Source organism: Etheostoma cragini, chromosome 8 (assembly GCF_013103735.1).
Source record: "Etheostoma cragini isolate CJK2018 chromosome 8, CSU_Ecrag_1.0, whole genome shotgun sequence".
NCBI classification, from domain to species: Eukaryota; Metazoa; Chordata; class Actinopteri; order Perciformes; family Percidae; genus Etheostoma; species Etheostoma cragini.
Window position 1 is genome coordinate 21,072,351 of NC_048414.1, and position 16,950 is coordinate 21,089,300.

The 16,950-nt window shown below is 40.2% G+C and overlaps 1 protein-coding gene across 1 annotated transcript in view; it reads left to right on the forward strand.

Annotated features, from left to right (window-relative positions):
* The window catches only part of cbln1 (cerebellin 1 precursor), a 26,641-nt gene extending 10,025 nt beyond the window's left edge, over positions 1-16,616 (forward strand). The window contains exon 3 of the mRNA XM_034878174.1: positions 15,408-16,616. Coding sequence (XP_034734065.1) covers positions 15,408-15,605 — 198 coding nt within the window. The 3' untranslated portion in view covers positions 15,606-16,616. The remainder of the gene's footprint in view (positions 1-15,407) is intronic.
* The last annotated feature ends 334 nt before the right edge of the window (positions 16,617-16,950 follow it).

The following is a 16,950-nucleotide window of genomic DNA, read 5'->3' on the forward strand; positions in this document are numbered from 1 at the left end:
TATTGAAGACTCAAGACAGCCATAACATTGTGATTTTCTACAAGTGTATGTACACTTTTGACCACAACTGTAGGTCTAAAGCATCAGTAGGAACAAGTACTTTTGTCCTTTTGATTTCTTACAGGTTGAGTCATTGTTGAGTCGTTGTTGAGTCGTTGTTGCCCATTAACACGCTAGCATTCTGCTAATGAATGCTGATTGGTCAATGAAGGACTGATTACGAACGGAGATCTCGCTTGATGGCATCCAAAGCGGAGCCAGAATGTCAGAGTGAATATTTCGGCGTGGTCTTTAAAACATTAGTAAATCTCTTTTTAGCACATGTATTTACAGGAAGAGCCTTACCTGTCAGCTGTGTTGTCGATGCCTCAAGAGAAAAAAGGAAGTGACTCAGAGCTTGCCGTTAAGCAGTTTCTCTGGCTATACGATGGGTCTTATGTCATTGACATTTGAAAAGGCTTTTTAAAAGTGCAAAAGTGCATTGTCTTACCCCCCCTTTTCAAATGCAACATTCAAATTACTAGACAAAAGTTGTCCTGAGAACAGTGGATATTGAGGGGTACAGCTACACAGACCTCCATTCTTTCTGCACATGCCTGTGAGCGCCCTCTAGTGGAAATGCAACCAGTTCAGAAGCTGGAAGTACTGAGAGAGTGGAACTTCTTCTTTTATTAAAAAGGATATGCCTAAAGTACCGTTTCACTTAATCACTCGGCTTAGATCAATAATTTAACATAAAATACTTTGTAGAAGTTACACCCTAGACAACTTTAGGAAGACAATGCAATAAGTCGTCCTGAAGTGTCTTAGGTGAGTATTGTATTGCTTGTGAAAGTTAGTGGAAACCTCATTAGAGTTAGCTTTCATAATGAGTAGTAGTAAAAACATGGTGCTGATATCAGGCTTTCAGAAAGCCTAACAATGTATAAACAGACGTTGAAGGTTGTGCATTTAATCTAAAAGGAATAGAGAAGTCTTTCAGTTGGTCCGGCACACAAGTCACCCCGTCCATACCTGTGTGCTCTATCACTAGCTGTGTTGGTAAGACGGAGCTGGACTGAACATTAAACATCCTGTTTTAGTAGTCTTTCATCAGATTGTCCATTCAGTTCAACAAGACAGTGTTTATCACTCAGTCTTTGCAGTACCTCAACCTCTTGCTTGGACGACTGTTATGCTTAGTAGCTTCGGCAACTTCTACTTACTGACAGTAATATGGTATGGAGTTGACTTCTCGTTAGGGCTGCATGATATTGGAAAAAAACAACATTGCTATATATATATTTTTCCCCCGATATATTGCGATATAAAAAAATACTGTAATTTTTACAAAATGACAAAAGCTCCATTTTGGAAATAACTCTTGACTACTGGACTGTTCTTATGTAGCTCTTTTCTAGTCTCAACAACTACTCAAAGCGCTTTTACATAGCACAAGAACCATTCACACAGTGTGGCCGAGGCTGCCGTACAAGGTGCCACCTGCACATCAGATAAACACTCACACACTCACAGCCTCGGGAGCAACTCGGGGTTCAGTGTCTTGCCCAAGGACACTTCCACATAGGATTGGAGGGCCAGGGATTTAATCACCAACCTTCCGATTGGCAGTCGACCGCGCTACCACTGAGCCACAGCTACCCCTTTTTAATTAAAAAGTAACTTTATTTTATGTGAACCATCCTTTCTCTAACTTTTATGCTTAACAGACACAAAAGCAAGAGAGCTATGTGACTACTCTACTGAGGTGATTTTGCTGGGTGAAATAGTAGTTAACTACACTGGTTTACTCACGTGACACCATTGTCTTCATATAATACTATCAATCCAGACTGAAGTCAATGATATTAATAATGCATGCATGTTGTTTCCTCTAAATTTCACGTTGTGGTCGACTAGCGGGGCCTGCTTTGTTTGTTTGATACATTGATCAGCATTGATTGTGATTGGTGGTTGCCTGTGCATGCAGAGCCTGAATGTCACACACTAGCAACACACTCTGTGTATCCAAGAGCCTTAAATCAGTGTAACTTGCGTTATATCAGATGCAGACTTCTGTTTTTAGCTTTGCGGCTCCAAACTGTAACGTCAGTTAGGACAGACCACTTAATTCTTAAACCATAACTCTTGCCAAAATGCAACCTAGGGTCTTTTTGTGAAAGTGCCCGAGTCAAACTTACTTTTAAAAGCATAGTTAGGACGGAAGCGCCACGTTTGAAGGTCCCATGACAAGGGTCTTTTTGGATGGTTTTGTATAAACCTTAGTGCTCCCTTAATACTGTATCTGAAGTCTCCAGAAATTCAGCTGTGGTGCAGAATTACAGCCCCTAGAGCCATTCCCACAATGAACTTTCCTTTTGAGCTTTTGAGGAGGAGAGAGGGGGGCGGGGCAAGATGAAGGATGGGGGTGTGGCCTTGACCGACTGCCACATTGCTCGTTTGAAAGCCGTGATGTCGCTCTCTTTCTCATGGACAGGCCAAATTCTTTGGGCGGGCGAAGCAGAGAAAAGGGGGGATGTAAAATGAAATTTCAGATGGGCTCATAATGGGCCTATTGAATGGGAGTGCCAGGGGTACTTTATGATAGCATCAAAATCAGTATTTTTTTAAAACGGGAAAAAGGCTTGACATAAATGATACTTACTCTTATTATCACCAGGAGCTCCACACATGAACTCCAGCATTAAAAACATTGTTTGTGGACGCAGGGTTTACTAAAAAGAAGGTTCTAAACAACTCACTTAGCTGTTGGTTTTTCCGATGGCCATCCATCTAGCCAGAAAAAAATAGTTGAGGCAGAAGAGTAATGATGAAAAGCTCCTAAAACTTAGTTCCATATAAATGCACAAATAATTTGTTGTTTTGTTGTTATTAAAAACCTTATTGCTCTTGTAGTTGAAAAAGGAGCCTCATATGAGAATGACTTTTCCTCCTATGGAGTCCGTTCATTCACATTCAGAAATTGATTCTTTTTGACTGACAAGATGGCGGCTAGCGTAAACAACAATTGCTAAAGTGAGTTGATTAAAACCTTTCTTTTTAGAAAACTCTGTGTACACAAACAATGTTCTCAATGCTGGAGTTCATGTGTGGATCCCCTGGTGATACTTGGAGCAAAGTCTCATGTTGTGTCATGTTTGTCAGACATAAGGGAAAATTCTGAATGAAAGGAACAGTTTTTTTCAGATTTTCTGTAATTGCAAGCTGATGAACTATTATAAAACCTTGTGAATGGCTGCTGGTAAAAGTATTTGCACCAGTATTGGATAGACTGTTTGGTAGAATTGCACCTAAGTAAAAATTGCGTGGATTTCATGGAATAGGCAACATGGGCTTTAGTTGGTCAGCCTGGCCAAGTGATATCAACTTACCGGACATTCCACAGTGACAGATGTTCATAAAGACAGTTTGGTTCAGTTCATCCAGTTGGCCCAGAATTGCCATACCTACCCAGCTGTTCATTGTTCATTATTCATTGTCAGGCATTATTATTCATACAGAATGGTAGTGATATACTGTAACTGCAGTCCATTTATCATGTAATACAGTATGGTCAGAATGGTTGGTTCTGATAAAGGAGTTGGACTAAGCTTAGATGACAGCACAAGTACAGTACAGAGACACAGATTGGTGGTTGATGAAATATTATTGCATTGAATTTCTATGGAGGGCCATGACGGTTCTCCAGTGCTCAGGCCTTCTGTGCACACAGTCCAACTGCCAGTGTTAAAGTAAGTCACTGAGTGTAGCAACATTGGAATTTGTTTTCTATTACTTACATTGTGTACTTAATGCTGTTATGTAATAGCTATTCTCAGCCCCCTTAGATTGTATTTATTCTCACCGCAATGGTAATGTAAAATCTCAGTAATTACAAAGCATCTCACTGCTGTAGAGCGTCTTTCAACAAATCATGCACACAAAAAGCCTATTAATATATTCAGGATATTCAGGCATTATGACATGTCTTCCATTTATGGACTAATTCCATCTCAGACAAGAACAACTGCTTGTTAAAAATGGTTGCAAAACAATGGACCGTTGAGAGTTGCAGGGTGGAAATTGCGTTTCTGGATTGTATTTCTAGGAAGTACCTACTGTACCAAAAGGTGAATTATCAGCACAGAACAGAACTTTGAAAGTCAAAAAACCTTTAGAAACTACTAAATAAACACACAGTTGACCTAAATAAAATCTCCTGGCCAGCACAGGTGTTTCAGATTCAAATAATGAGAGAGCCTTAAAGCAGGAAAAGCTTTTTTCTTCCCAAAATGCAAAGCATATTGCTTTATTGATCACTATTTGCCAGCAGTCCTGTCAGTGAAAGAGAACTGTTTCAGCAGGATCCCTATAGCTCAGTGATTCCCAACTAACGTTTTTTTTTACAGTAAAAACAGGAGTTCTGTCCTCTAGTATACTTTTTATTCTGTTATTGGAACTACTTATGATGAGTAAAGATCCTGCTGATACTTGCTCAAACATTGCATGTTTCAACAACACAATAAATTATTGACATATTAAAGGGTTGGGAAGCCTTTATTGGGGCACAACAATAGAAGGTGGCAACTAGTCATGTTAGTTTTTAGAAGTTTACAATCCGTACAAACAGTAATTTTGTACTATTTTCTTCAATAAGGCCTCTGTGTACCTTTGAGTTTGGTGTTGCCATATGGTGTAAGAGTATTATAGACTATTTATACTATATAATATATGTACAGTATAATACTATATGATCTATGTATCTTATATCCATTGATAAGTCTTTGTTGGAGTATTGTTTCTTACCAACCACAGACAACTCCCACTGTAGGAAGCCTGGACAGACGCACCATTATATACGCATTCATCACCACGTCCATGTGTGTAAAGAGAGAGAGAGGGTTGAGGAAATAAAGTGAGTTGGAATGAGAGAAGGAAAGAGAGGTGGCATTTAATAGATGTAGGGAATGCAAAGGAAACAATATAACCATGTGAGGAAAAGGAGATGTATCAAAAAGAAAACAAGAAGTTAGTGCTGCACGATTATGGCCAAAATGATAATCACGATTAATTTTATCAAAATTTTGATCGCGATTATTCTCACGATTATTTGTTGATTTTAGTCAGTCCACAAATGTTATAATCACATAGGCTATTTCTAACTGCAAGAGGGAGTGTGATGGACGTACTCACAGAGAGACGGCTGACTCATTATGAACGGGTCCAGCACGGGTCAAATGGCAGGTACAGCAGGTTTGTGTGTATGAAACGTCTGTATCGTCACTGCGCTGCATTTTTATTATCCTAGAGGAGCTAACAGCTAACAGATGTTACTAGCACCGACTAGCACTGGTCACTGCTGTTGTCTGAAAAACAACACACACGGAACAAAATGTCGCGTTTACTGGTAAACTGGTAAACCTCAAGACCGACTACTATCTGTTGAGTTTTCCTCATGCTACTCTGTCCTCTGGGACTGTCTGCATCTTGAAACTAAAATGCACGGGGTGCAGTGAACTACACTGACTGGCTCAGAATCAGACAGTAGTAGCGGTAGATTTGCATTGCAAAAAACAAGTAGCGTTCTATGAAATGACGCTTTAAAAAATAATAATCGCTCGATCACGCAAATTTGATCGTGGGAAGTCAAAATCGTGATCGCGATTAAAATTCGATTAATTGTGCAGCCCTACAAGAAGTAGAGAAAAAGAGAAAGACAAAAATATTAGGACAAAATAAGTATTATTGTAATGTCCAGACAGTCGACTGGACAGAAATTGATGATGCGATAGCAGGATGTCATCATGTTCATTGGCATTAAGTGCTGCACTGACATGACACGACACACTTTTTTCTTTAAATTTTTCTCTCTCTCCCTTTCAACCTTCTCCTGCCTTTTTCTATCTCTTTTTTCCTCTTTTCATGTATCTTCTCTCTGCCACCTCTTTCTCTGTCTCTCTCTCTCTCTCCGTTACTCAGCCAGTTAATTGGTGCTCGTGCATTAATGAATGCAGATCGATCCAGGACTGACACGATGCACAACCCTATTATCATGCTGTTATATTTATGGGTGGTAATTGTAAGGGTGTAGTTCACTGTGTGCCAATGTGTGTGTGTGTGTGTATGTGTGTGTGTGTGTGTGTGTGTGTGTGTGTGTGTGTGTGTGTGTGTGTGTGTGTGTGACCACAGTTTCATCCTTCTAAAGCCACTGTCACAGCTTTATTAGAGCTATACATCACTGGTACACATCATATACTGACCCAGTGTGTGTGTGTGTGTGTGTTGGTGTGTGTGTGTGTGTGTGTGTGTTAGAGAAAGATATAGTGACACATGATAAAAGAAGAGGTTTGTGTCCCTTTTAGACTGTTTTCTGTTAATGCTCTGCCAATTTTACATCTATCTAATCCTATATATAATGTCATCCTAGTCATTTTCTATATTGCTTAGGTATGAATGAAAGCTGTCACAATGCCAGTGAAAACAAACACAAGATTATAGAGTCTAATCAGGAGATGCAAAGTTATAAATACGGCATTTTGATCACAGCAATCATTTTGAAGCAGCAGCTTTAACTTTAAAAGCCTTATGAGCTACTCTCTTTTTGTGGGCAGACAAAAATTTCTGGACTTTGGGACAATGCCTACACTAAAGAACTGCTCTACGTACCCAGCACCATATTTAACAGAGTTGCAGTGCAGTAAACAATCTTTTGTCTTATATATGATACTTACAGTCCAGACATGCTTCTTACATGCCGAAAGCACTGTGGCTCTGTCTATTAACAGTCCCGTTATGTCTTAACAGAGTCAACGTGGCAAAAGGCCATAATTTGAACTGATAGACGGGCCCAGCAATGTTTTATATTCCTGTTATAACTGTAAGGAAGACAACATGGGAGCTGTTTAAATGGTTGACAAAAAAGAAAAAGGGATTGTGTGTGTGAGCAGTGTGTGTTATGTGTGGATGGAGGGACAATATGTGTGTCTGGGGAAGGGGGGAATGTGTGTAAGTGTGAGTTCCACATGAATGACTTGGCTGAATGGTTGACCAGGTGACAGGGTTGATTTTGTCTACATGGTTTTTGTGTGTGTGTTTGCTTGTGTGTGTATCTGAGCGTGACAGAGTGAGGGATTCTGATTTCTTTTTTTTTCGGCCATCCCTGTCTCAGTTTGGAAGAATTACATGCACACTGGACAGGAACCATGTCTCCCCTCCCTCTCCCTGTCTCCTCTTTCTGTCTGCCTTTCTCTCACTTGTTTAATCCCTCCTCCTATCTATCTATCTATCTATCTATCTATCTATCTATCTATCTATCTGCCAGTACTTTCTGTTTCCCCTCTCTCCTCCCTTCCCTTTTTGTCATATGTGATATGAGGATCTGGAGGTTAATGAGACTAACTTGAAGGTTGTGGTTGCACCTCTCTGTACACACATTGTTCTTTTGAGTGGCTGTCATCTGTATAGTAGCACTATTGTGCTCAGCTTGACATTTTGGGTTGGGGGAGGAAGTAGTAGTATTTATTAGACTGGCCTGCTTTACTGTATCTCTTTTGGCTTGATTTGTTGTAAGAAAAGGGCTGGATGTTAAATAAGATGACCGTGCATGTATATTTGAATCTGTTTTTTAACTGTATAGTTACATAATCACCTCTAAAGGTTGTAAAGGAATTAGACAAACTAGAAATAAGTTAAAACACATCACAAACACACCCTCCATCTCTTTCACACTTGCTACAAGGGTTGGACGATGTCCCCGAATTGACAATGTTTACAGTAAAACATTGTGATGGACTATGACATTGTTACAATATCTCTTTACGTATACTTTTTTCTACTTAAAAATAATAACATATGAAATTTGAATGGTAGACTATCACAGGTGCCGCTACCTGTGTGTTCTGGAGTTGCAGCACCCACGGAAAATACTGAGCATCCCCGTGTGCCAGACTGCCAGTAGGCTGCATTCATTTAAAATTAAACACTGCAGTGGTTGTTGAGTGGAGTAATTATCGTGGTTACGGGTCACTTAAACTTCTCATTTCCAATCCTATCTGTATTTGTGAGAAATGGCGCTGTCCTGAACTGAAAGATAGCCTTTGCTTCATTATCGAGTTAATTGGTGTGTGTGTTCGTGTTGGCCGCTGACCATTTCCTAAGGTTCAGAAAAATAAACATTTTTTTGTAGGTCGTGCGGCCGTGAGCACCGATTGAGGAGAACATTAATCGACGCCTATAATAGAGGAAGAATGACAGATCTAATATACATGTTATCATTTATTTACAAGACTGTCAAAGGGAGACGGGTATCTTTCTGCCAGAAGCTGCTCTCCCTTCCCTTTGCCTGCCGTGGCCGGTGTGTGTGTGGATGACGGCCGGGTCAGCGAGCTTGTTATGTTACGCCCGCCGACGGGCAATCCAGCGACCAAGGCACACACCGGCTGGCTGTCATATCAGACTCTGGAGCTTCTGAAATCTGACATAGTTGGACCAGATTTGCAATTAGCCATCAATTTTAGTAAAACTACCCATATTTGAGTTGTACGTAGTTGATTTCTCGCATAAAAAACTATCAGAAGTGAATTTTGTGATGAAATACCAGACGGACAATGTATAAAGTTTCCAGTTGTTGCGATGCTTTGCATACCAAGAGTCTGAACTTTGAATTTCTGATTGGCCGCGCCAGCAGTCAATGTGGGCGGTCTGTGTCTGACAGAGTGGGGGGGCCGCGTGGCATCACGATGGTGGCTATCATCATCCATCCATCATCCCTATTTGCTACATTGCCCCTGAGAAGCCTCCACAATAGAGGTGCCATTTGTTTTAGTTGTGCACTTGTTTCCTTCACTCACCTCCCGAGTGTTATCCGCAGCGAGGTCAGTTATAGATGATGGCTGCACTGCAAGATCCACATCTGGTGTTTTGAATGTGTTGAAGGGATTTGCTCTTGTTTCCTTCACTGATTGATGATCCTCGTAAACAGCGCAATGTTTCTAATTAATCAAGATAGATCCTAATAAAGCTTTTTTTTTTTTACTGAAATACACCTTCACAGATTATTGCTATTATTTGCTGATTATTGATTATTGTTATATTAAAGTTGGTGCACTCAGCTGAATTGTCCAGAAATTTTATCGGTTATCCTCAATGTGTCAATATTGTGCTGCCCTGCTATATATAGAAGCTGGTGATGAACCAATTAATTTAAACCACTAATTTACACTGAAACCACTTTGTCAAATCGATTCTCCACACATTAGCATGTTCAGTCGAGATTTTCCTTCTGTTGGTGCTCTGCAATTAATCAAATATTTGATCTAGATTTTGGCTCCTAACGATCATAAAAACAATGTATTCGGGAAAAACGGTTATTTTGTGTATTACGTTTTGCAACTAAGCTCTTTTTTTGTCTTGTGTCCTGTTTGTAGTATCTGGTTGCATTAGTAAATCAAAGGGAATGAAGTTGGCGGGGAGATGCCATCTTTCTCGTTCATTAAGCAAGAAGGGGAGAAATTTACCAGTTCAAGGTGAAAAAAATATAACATCTTTCCATTAGTCAATGAGTAATTGTGTTAAATAATCACAATTTCACTAGTGATTTTTCCATAATAACGCAGCCCAAGACCGACTATATTTCAAGGTACAAATTCAGTCTGAAAGTGGCCGACTTCGGTGACCTCTTCTCGTCCATGAGTAGTGTTTTTTTGTGTCTTTAAGGCTGGGACTAATCTGCTCCACACTGCAGAAAGAAGACGGATATGGAGCAGCAGAGGGAGTAAGAAACTGTCAAACTGAAAAGTGGAAGTTGAATAAACATATAGAAATATGAGAGTTATTTACCCCACAGTATAAGATGAGTTCAGCAGGAGCCAAGTTCAGGTCAGGCAGCCAAAACAAAGCTCTCTTATGGCTCGGCTACTGTACTGTACTGCATCCTGTAAATAAATAGTACGTAGGGTATGTAGATTTGATTAAATTAGATGGTGGCTATGTAATAGTCTATATCGACGACGTTTCATTTCCTGGGTTGTTCGGTTGCCGCCGGAAATTCCACCGGATGTCCCTCATTCCGTCAGATGGCCTGTACCTTCCACTTTCTTTGTGTCGACATTCTAAACTCGGGTGGATGAGGACTATGGTTTATTTCTCATCCCGGAATGCTGTGTGGACTAGCCAGACCCTGGCAATGCGAGGATAGGTAAATAATAATATAAAAAATACAGCAAAAACCCTTTTATAGAATTAGTTTCTTACGTAAAGGAACAGTTAACCCCAAAATCAAAAATAAATATGGTCCCTCTCAACTGTAGTACTACGTAACAATCTAGATGGTTTTGTTTAAGTCACACCAAAGCCAGTTAGATTGATAAATAGCACTATGGGGAAAAAGAACAAAATGCATTTTTGTTTTTGGGTTTGGAACTGTCCCTTTAAGTAACTACATTTATTTTTGCCATGACCTGTGCTGTCCACCCTGATAAATAAAAAAAAATGTTTAAGTACAGTCTGAGTGTTTTCATCAAATTCAAAGGCTTGCTGTTCAGTGCAACACACACACACACACACACACACACACACACACACACACACACACACACACACACACACACACACACAGAGACATACACACACATGCAGTCTAAGTTGCTATGTTCAGTTTGCTATTAAGAGGAGTGCTGACCAAGAGAGCTCTTGACTCTGACAGGTTCTCCATCTCCTGCACACACACACACACACACACACACACACACACACACACACACACACACACACATACACATACTCTCCCTCTTCTGAACATCAGGTAGAATGAGGTGGATAAGTGTATAATTATGGGATGTTTATGACTGTGTTCCATCACTTAGCAACAGTTTTACTATTACTTACTTCCAGGGAGAACGGAAATATTTTGATGGATTAAGAGTTGTGCCTGAACTGAGCTGCACTGTGGGATGATGGAACTTGAAAACCCTGCATGCTGTATAAATAATGGAAAGAAACAAATGCATTGCTCACATACACTGGGTGAAGTCTGAGAGCATTGCTCCTCTAAACTGTTTTAAATCACAGTTAGCTTTTTGTTGTCTTTTATAAAATGGCCATAAAAACGACTGCACAGGCATATATTTGTTGATGTTGTAACCGAGTTCTCTGAATAACGTCTTTAAGATGGACGTCGGTGTGGCCGGGTTGGCTCAGTTTGTAGAGCAGGACCACATATACATAAAAGTTTTTTCCCCGACACAGAGGTCCAGGGTACCAGTCTGAACTGTGACGATTTCCTGCATGTCTCCCCCCCCCCCCAGTTTCTTATCTAGCTCCAATTAATGTATCTTTGTAGTGGTTAAAAGATTTGTCGGAGTGGTTAGCTTTGCTATCATTGCTGTTTTAAAAATTACACAATAAGCCAATGTTAAAAGTGCAAAGAGTAGAAAGATTCCAGGTGGTGGACACATTGTTCCCAGAATGTTCCCATACAACTGCATTCCACTCCACGTTAAGATCCACCAGGTCGCCGGCGACCCTGGTCGATGTTACTTAACTTCCATGAGTTCTGACATGGTACAAAATGAGCATTTAGACGCAAAGGTTTAATGGACATACTGTAAATTGTGTGACTGGTGAAATGCTCTGCAATTCAATCCTTTAGTTTATTTTACTGAAATAATTAGCACCAAAGCAATATTTATAATCTTAGTGATCATGCTATTTAAAAAAGAAAGTAAAAAAAAAGACAGAATTATGATGCTTACCTACCTGTAGGCTAGGCCGTTCATTCCTGGCTTGTTTATATTTCCCTAGTCCGTACATCTTCACAAATCAATAGGGCTTTTCAAAATAATTAATCCAGGTTATGAGTATTGTCCTGTAGAGTCTGTGCTAATTGTCTGCTAATTGTCTGCTAATTTAACTTGCCAATTACATTCCATCTGAAATGTTAGGCACGTTTGAGATAAACTGGGCCCGTAAAGTGGACGAGAGCAGGCGGCAGCAGCCGGGGGCGGTGGCATAGATCCCTGTCAAGTCGGACAGTTTCCAGCTGTTTCCAGCAGCCTTCAGGCAGAACAGGAAGTCACAGAAACACTCACATCCTGTTAATGCTGATTCCGATTCAATAAAATGTAATCAGACCCATATATCAGCTTATACAATTCTCCAGCTGTTTTAATTATGAAAAACAACAATTAAAACAATCAGACATGAATTGAGTAATTGGTTTGAGTCATAGGCATTTCTGATGTGACATGTGATCATAGTTTATTCACTTCTTTGTGACAGTAAACGGAATATCTTACTGTTGTGGACAAAACAATTTGACATTTGAGGACGTTTTCTCGGGCTTTGGGAAACACAAATCAATATTTTATAAACCAAAGAACTAAATGATTAATCAAGAAAATTATGGACAAAGTAATTGATTCTTACAATAATCGTTAGTTACAGCTCCAGGTATCACATCATAATAATAGTTCAATCAGCAGAGACTTCGTTGTAGATATGCAAAGATTTATTGTAGATGTGCATAATAAGAAATGTACATTCTTTGGGGATTAGACCCAATTGTTAAAAATATTTTAAAGGGGTAGAGATGCCAGACATATTCCCCCCGATGGAGGCTAGACACTGGTGATGGTGGAGAGTGAACCCGGAGATGCCCAAAGGTGGAAGGAGAGGAGGACGGTTGCCTGAAAAGAGATAGGGAGCGACGGTGGTGATAGAAGTTTATTTAGAAGTCTTCCTGAAGGAATTTGGACTTTGAATGGACTGCATTTGTACAGCACTTCACAAATATGCCTCTCTATCACCCATTCACACTAATACGCCAACAGTGGCAGTCTACCATGCAAACTGCGGCCCAGTGTCTTGCCCACATGGGGACAGAGTTTTGGAACCGCCACCCATGCAATGTGCCACTCTACCTCCTGAGCACATCAAGTATTGAAGTGCAAATACTATGTTAAGTAGAAGTTTTGGGTATCTGTACTTTACTGGTGTATTTATTTTACAGCAGACTTTTTACTTCTACTCCAGATCTGTACTTTCTACTCCTATTATTTAAAAAATGACCTCATTATTCCTATTTCATTCTGGCTTGTCATCATTCAAAAAACAGAAATAATAACAAAAACCTATCCTGATAAATTGCGCCATCCAAATAGAGCGAATTTGATTGTATTTGATGAGAAGTATAAACATACCATTCTGACACCTTATTGGTTTGTACAATCCATCGCACCTGCACTTGACACAAATCACGTTACACTCCAGCAAGAAAATAGCAGACTTATGTAGCCTAGTGTGAAGAGTACTCAAGCGAAGAGTCCCAACCAAGCACCAGCAAGGAGGTTGGTAGCCAGGGCGACCAGCCAACCCTTCTACATTCCTGGCCATACCTGGGAGAATTTTTCGAAATGGTTGGATCCAAAAACAACTCCTTTCGATTGCACTGCAAGCTCGGCAAGCCCAAGCAACACAAGCTAATTGTTCACAAAAATTGCCGTCTAATTTGAAAAAAAAGCATGTCACCTTACATTAGTTTTACGTTTATTGTTTAAGTAGTTTTGAAACCAGTACTTTTACTTGAGTAAAAAGCTTGGGTTGATACTTCAACTGCTACAGAAGTTGTTTTAAAGCCTAGTATCTTCTTCTACTTGAGTAATGAATGTGAATACGTTTGACACGTCCGCTCCTGAGCCACTGAGCCTCCTGCTGAAAGGCACGTCAGATCAGAAAACACTGTGTACCAACGTGTCGTTCTAGAGAGCACGCGCAAACAACCCTTTATAAATAGTCTTTACAATTGTCATTGTCTGTATAATGTGCACAGTCTGCTGGGATTTGGGACACTTGTGAAGATGCTTAGCTGCTTTAGTGTATTCTCTTTCAGACATATTTGTCAGATCAGTGATTCATCACACATAGCTTGTGCTTTTTTGGCACTCTTTACCCTTCTTATACCATTTATCACATTTAAAAGGCAATAGGAGCCTCAGTTTACAAAGCAAGATGACATAACTGACCCACAAACGGTGTGCTTATTTTCCTCTTCCTTATGCTAAATCTGTCAGTGTATAACAATCTCTAGAAATGCAGTAGAACCCACAGCCTGTGTTGTTTTTTTCTTGTTTTTTCTTATCATGGTTCAGCGGGTTTGCTCACTGGAAGGCGAGTAATCTTACAGGTTTTTACAAAGTGTTATCCGGCATAAAGTGACATTTCTCCAGAATTCTTTTCAGTTTGTTTTTGTACTGCATCGGTGCCAGGAGTGGCATAAAACCATTTTGTAGTGAAGCATACAGAGGGAACCAAATACAGGGGGCGCTTGTTTTTCTGCTGTTGCTCTAAAAATGTGATGTAAGACACATTGTCTGGTGTGTGTGTTGGCTGGCCTGGGAAGGGACGCGTCACTGACAGCTTGGTCTCTTTGTAAGAAGAAGATGTTTTCCCCATTGAAACAAGTGTTGAGTCAGACACTGTTTGTGTGTGTATTTGTGTGTGTGTGCACGTGCGTGTCTATGTGCGTTTGTGTGTATGTGTCATTTAAAGTCCTTGTTAAATCTTCTCCAAGCGTTTTTTGTAAAAGTGCACACAATATATGTATCAATAACGTGCTGACTGCACAGCACAAAGCTGCTCCACACACTGTTGTATTATCATAACCACATGCGTTGCTGCATGTATTTCTAAATTCTTGCAGCTCAACTAGAAAGTCTAAAAATATCCCTACATGTGTGGTAGAGTGTCTGACTGTGTTTGAAACCATTCACACACTCACTATTTCCTTTATAGTGTTTATTAAATAGTTAATAATAATATTAAATAAATAATATAGGGAACGACCAAACAAGATTTTGGACACCCACTGAAAATATCGTTGTGTCAGCAGATGCGCCCGTTCAGCATTGTGTAAAAAATCGCAACAAAAACATTATTTTCTTTAAGATTACTTTTCCGAACCCAGGCCCGCTGAGTCGAGGAGTGAACCTCTATGTATGGACGCCCGCTCTACCAACTGATCTGTCTAGGTTTCCACAAAAACAACTTTATTTTATAAAGATATTTTTTGCCTCCATTTTTGACAGCACAGCTGTATATACGAAAGGGTAGGGGGGGGGGGGGGATAGCTCTACCAATGTCCCTGAATCAAATGGAGTTTACCAGAGAACAGAAACAGGTTGTATTGATGTTTCATGTTACATTTCCACTGATTAGAAACCAAAGTCTTTTCCATTTTTCATTTTCAGTTTTTGTGGGTGTTTGTGTTTGGGTTTGTGACTGTACACTCCTATTAGCACTGCATTGTGGGTATTTTATAGTGGACTATGTAATGAATGAAATACACTGCGGTGAATTCAAACACCCTTTATAGTGCACTAGTTCCATGATAGGGATCACTCTGTAAACTGTCGGTTCTCTTCCGCCTAATCCAGGTGAGCCTGATGCACAATGGCTGGCCGGTGATTTCAGCGTTTGCCGGTGACCAGGACGTGACGCGTGAGGCGGCCAGTAACGGTGTTCTGATCGAGATGGAGAAGGGTGACCGGGCCTACCTCAAACTGGAGAGAGGAAACCTCATGGGAGGATGGAAATACTCCACCTTCTCCGGCTTCCTGGTGTTCCCGATGTAGAGGGAGAGGGAGAGGAAGAAGAGGAGCAGGGGGTGGAAACGAAAGGAGGAGGAGCTGGAGGAGCTGATGGAAGATGGGAATTGAGATGATGACGGGAGGGAAAAGGCAGACGGAGGAAGAAGAGGGGCGTGGGGAAAAGAAAAGGGACATGAATAAGAAGAAGAAGGGATTGTGACAACGGACTCTGTTTGGGACGCTGCAGAGGGAGGAGGGAGATGTTAAGAGATATAAAGGCATGGCACATAATGATTATACAATGGTTAAAATGAGAGAAGAAATATTGAAGCCAGTTCACTTCCCTTCCTCCTTTCATCCATCCCTTCAACCATTCCTTCCTCCCTCCGTTTTATTCAGTGGCTTGACTGCAGCTTTGGACAGCCAAAACCTTTTTTATTCTCTGCTGAAAGACGCAATTGATCATCTGTATGTCCCAGAGTGTTCTAATGCCCGAGTGTCCCCCACGTCCCCCACGTCCCCCACCACCACCAGCACCCTTCCTCCACATTCATTCGTTCATTCCTTCATTCATGCATCAATCTCTATCAACACAAGCTTTAAAGAATGTTTCTTCTGGACATATTCCTAGTCTTTTTTTATGCTCAACATACATTACACTGATGTTGGATCAGTCCAAAGCCAAACTAAAACTTTAAAAGGGGAAACTCTTTGGTCCCAAAATCCGTTGCTACATTTACATTCCCCGTGAAGCTGTGTTTTATAGTTATTATAATAATTATTGGATTTAAAAAAAAAAAAATCCTTAACCTCAGAATCCATTTGCGTTACATAACTGTTTCCTACACATAATCCAGGCAGCAACTGAGTTTTTGTACAAAATGTAATCAGAAAAACAAAAGAGGAGTAGAGACATGGAGGGGCCAGGAGGAGACAGGGTTTCTATCTGACTGCAGCAAATTAGAAGATTTTAAAAGAATACCCCACAAGCTAGCATAATATTTCCAAAAGTACTATAGAACTCTTTTTCTTTTTTTTTTACTTTTCCACTGTAATGGAAATGTAACAAAGGGAAACTTTATTTTTTTTCAACCTGGACTCTATTTTTGGATGTTTTTATGTGTACGGGACTGAGGGTAGCAACAATCTCTGAAATCCGTCCATTATTAAGCAACACCGCTTTCATTGGACAAAACAAGGTACGATTTAAGTTTTTAGGCAGTTGCGCACCTTCAGTTTACGTCCACTAAAATTTTAGTGGACGTATTTTGACACTGAAATTATCAAACTATTATTCCAACTGTCTGACAAAATTATGGGAAGGATCCCTACAGAGGCTGGCCTTTTTGTTAAAGAGTAAGATCGTACTTAACTAAAAGAAAATCCCCGA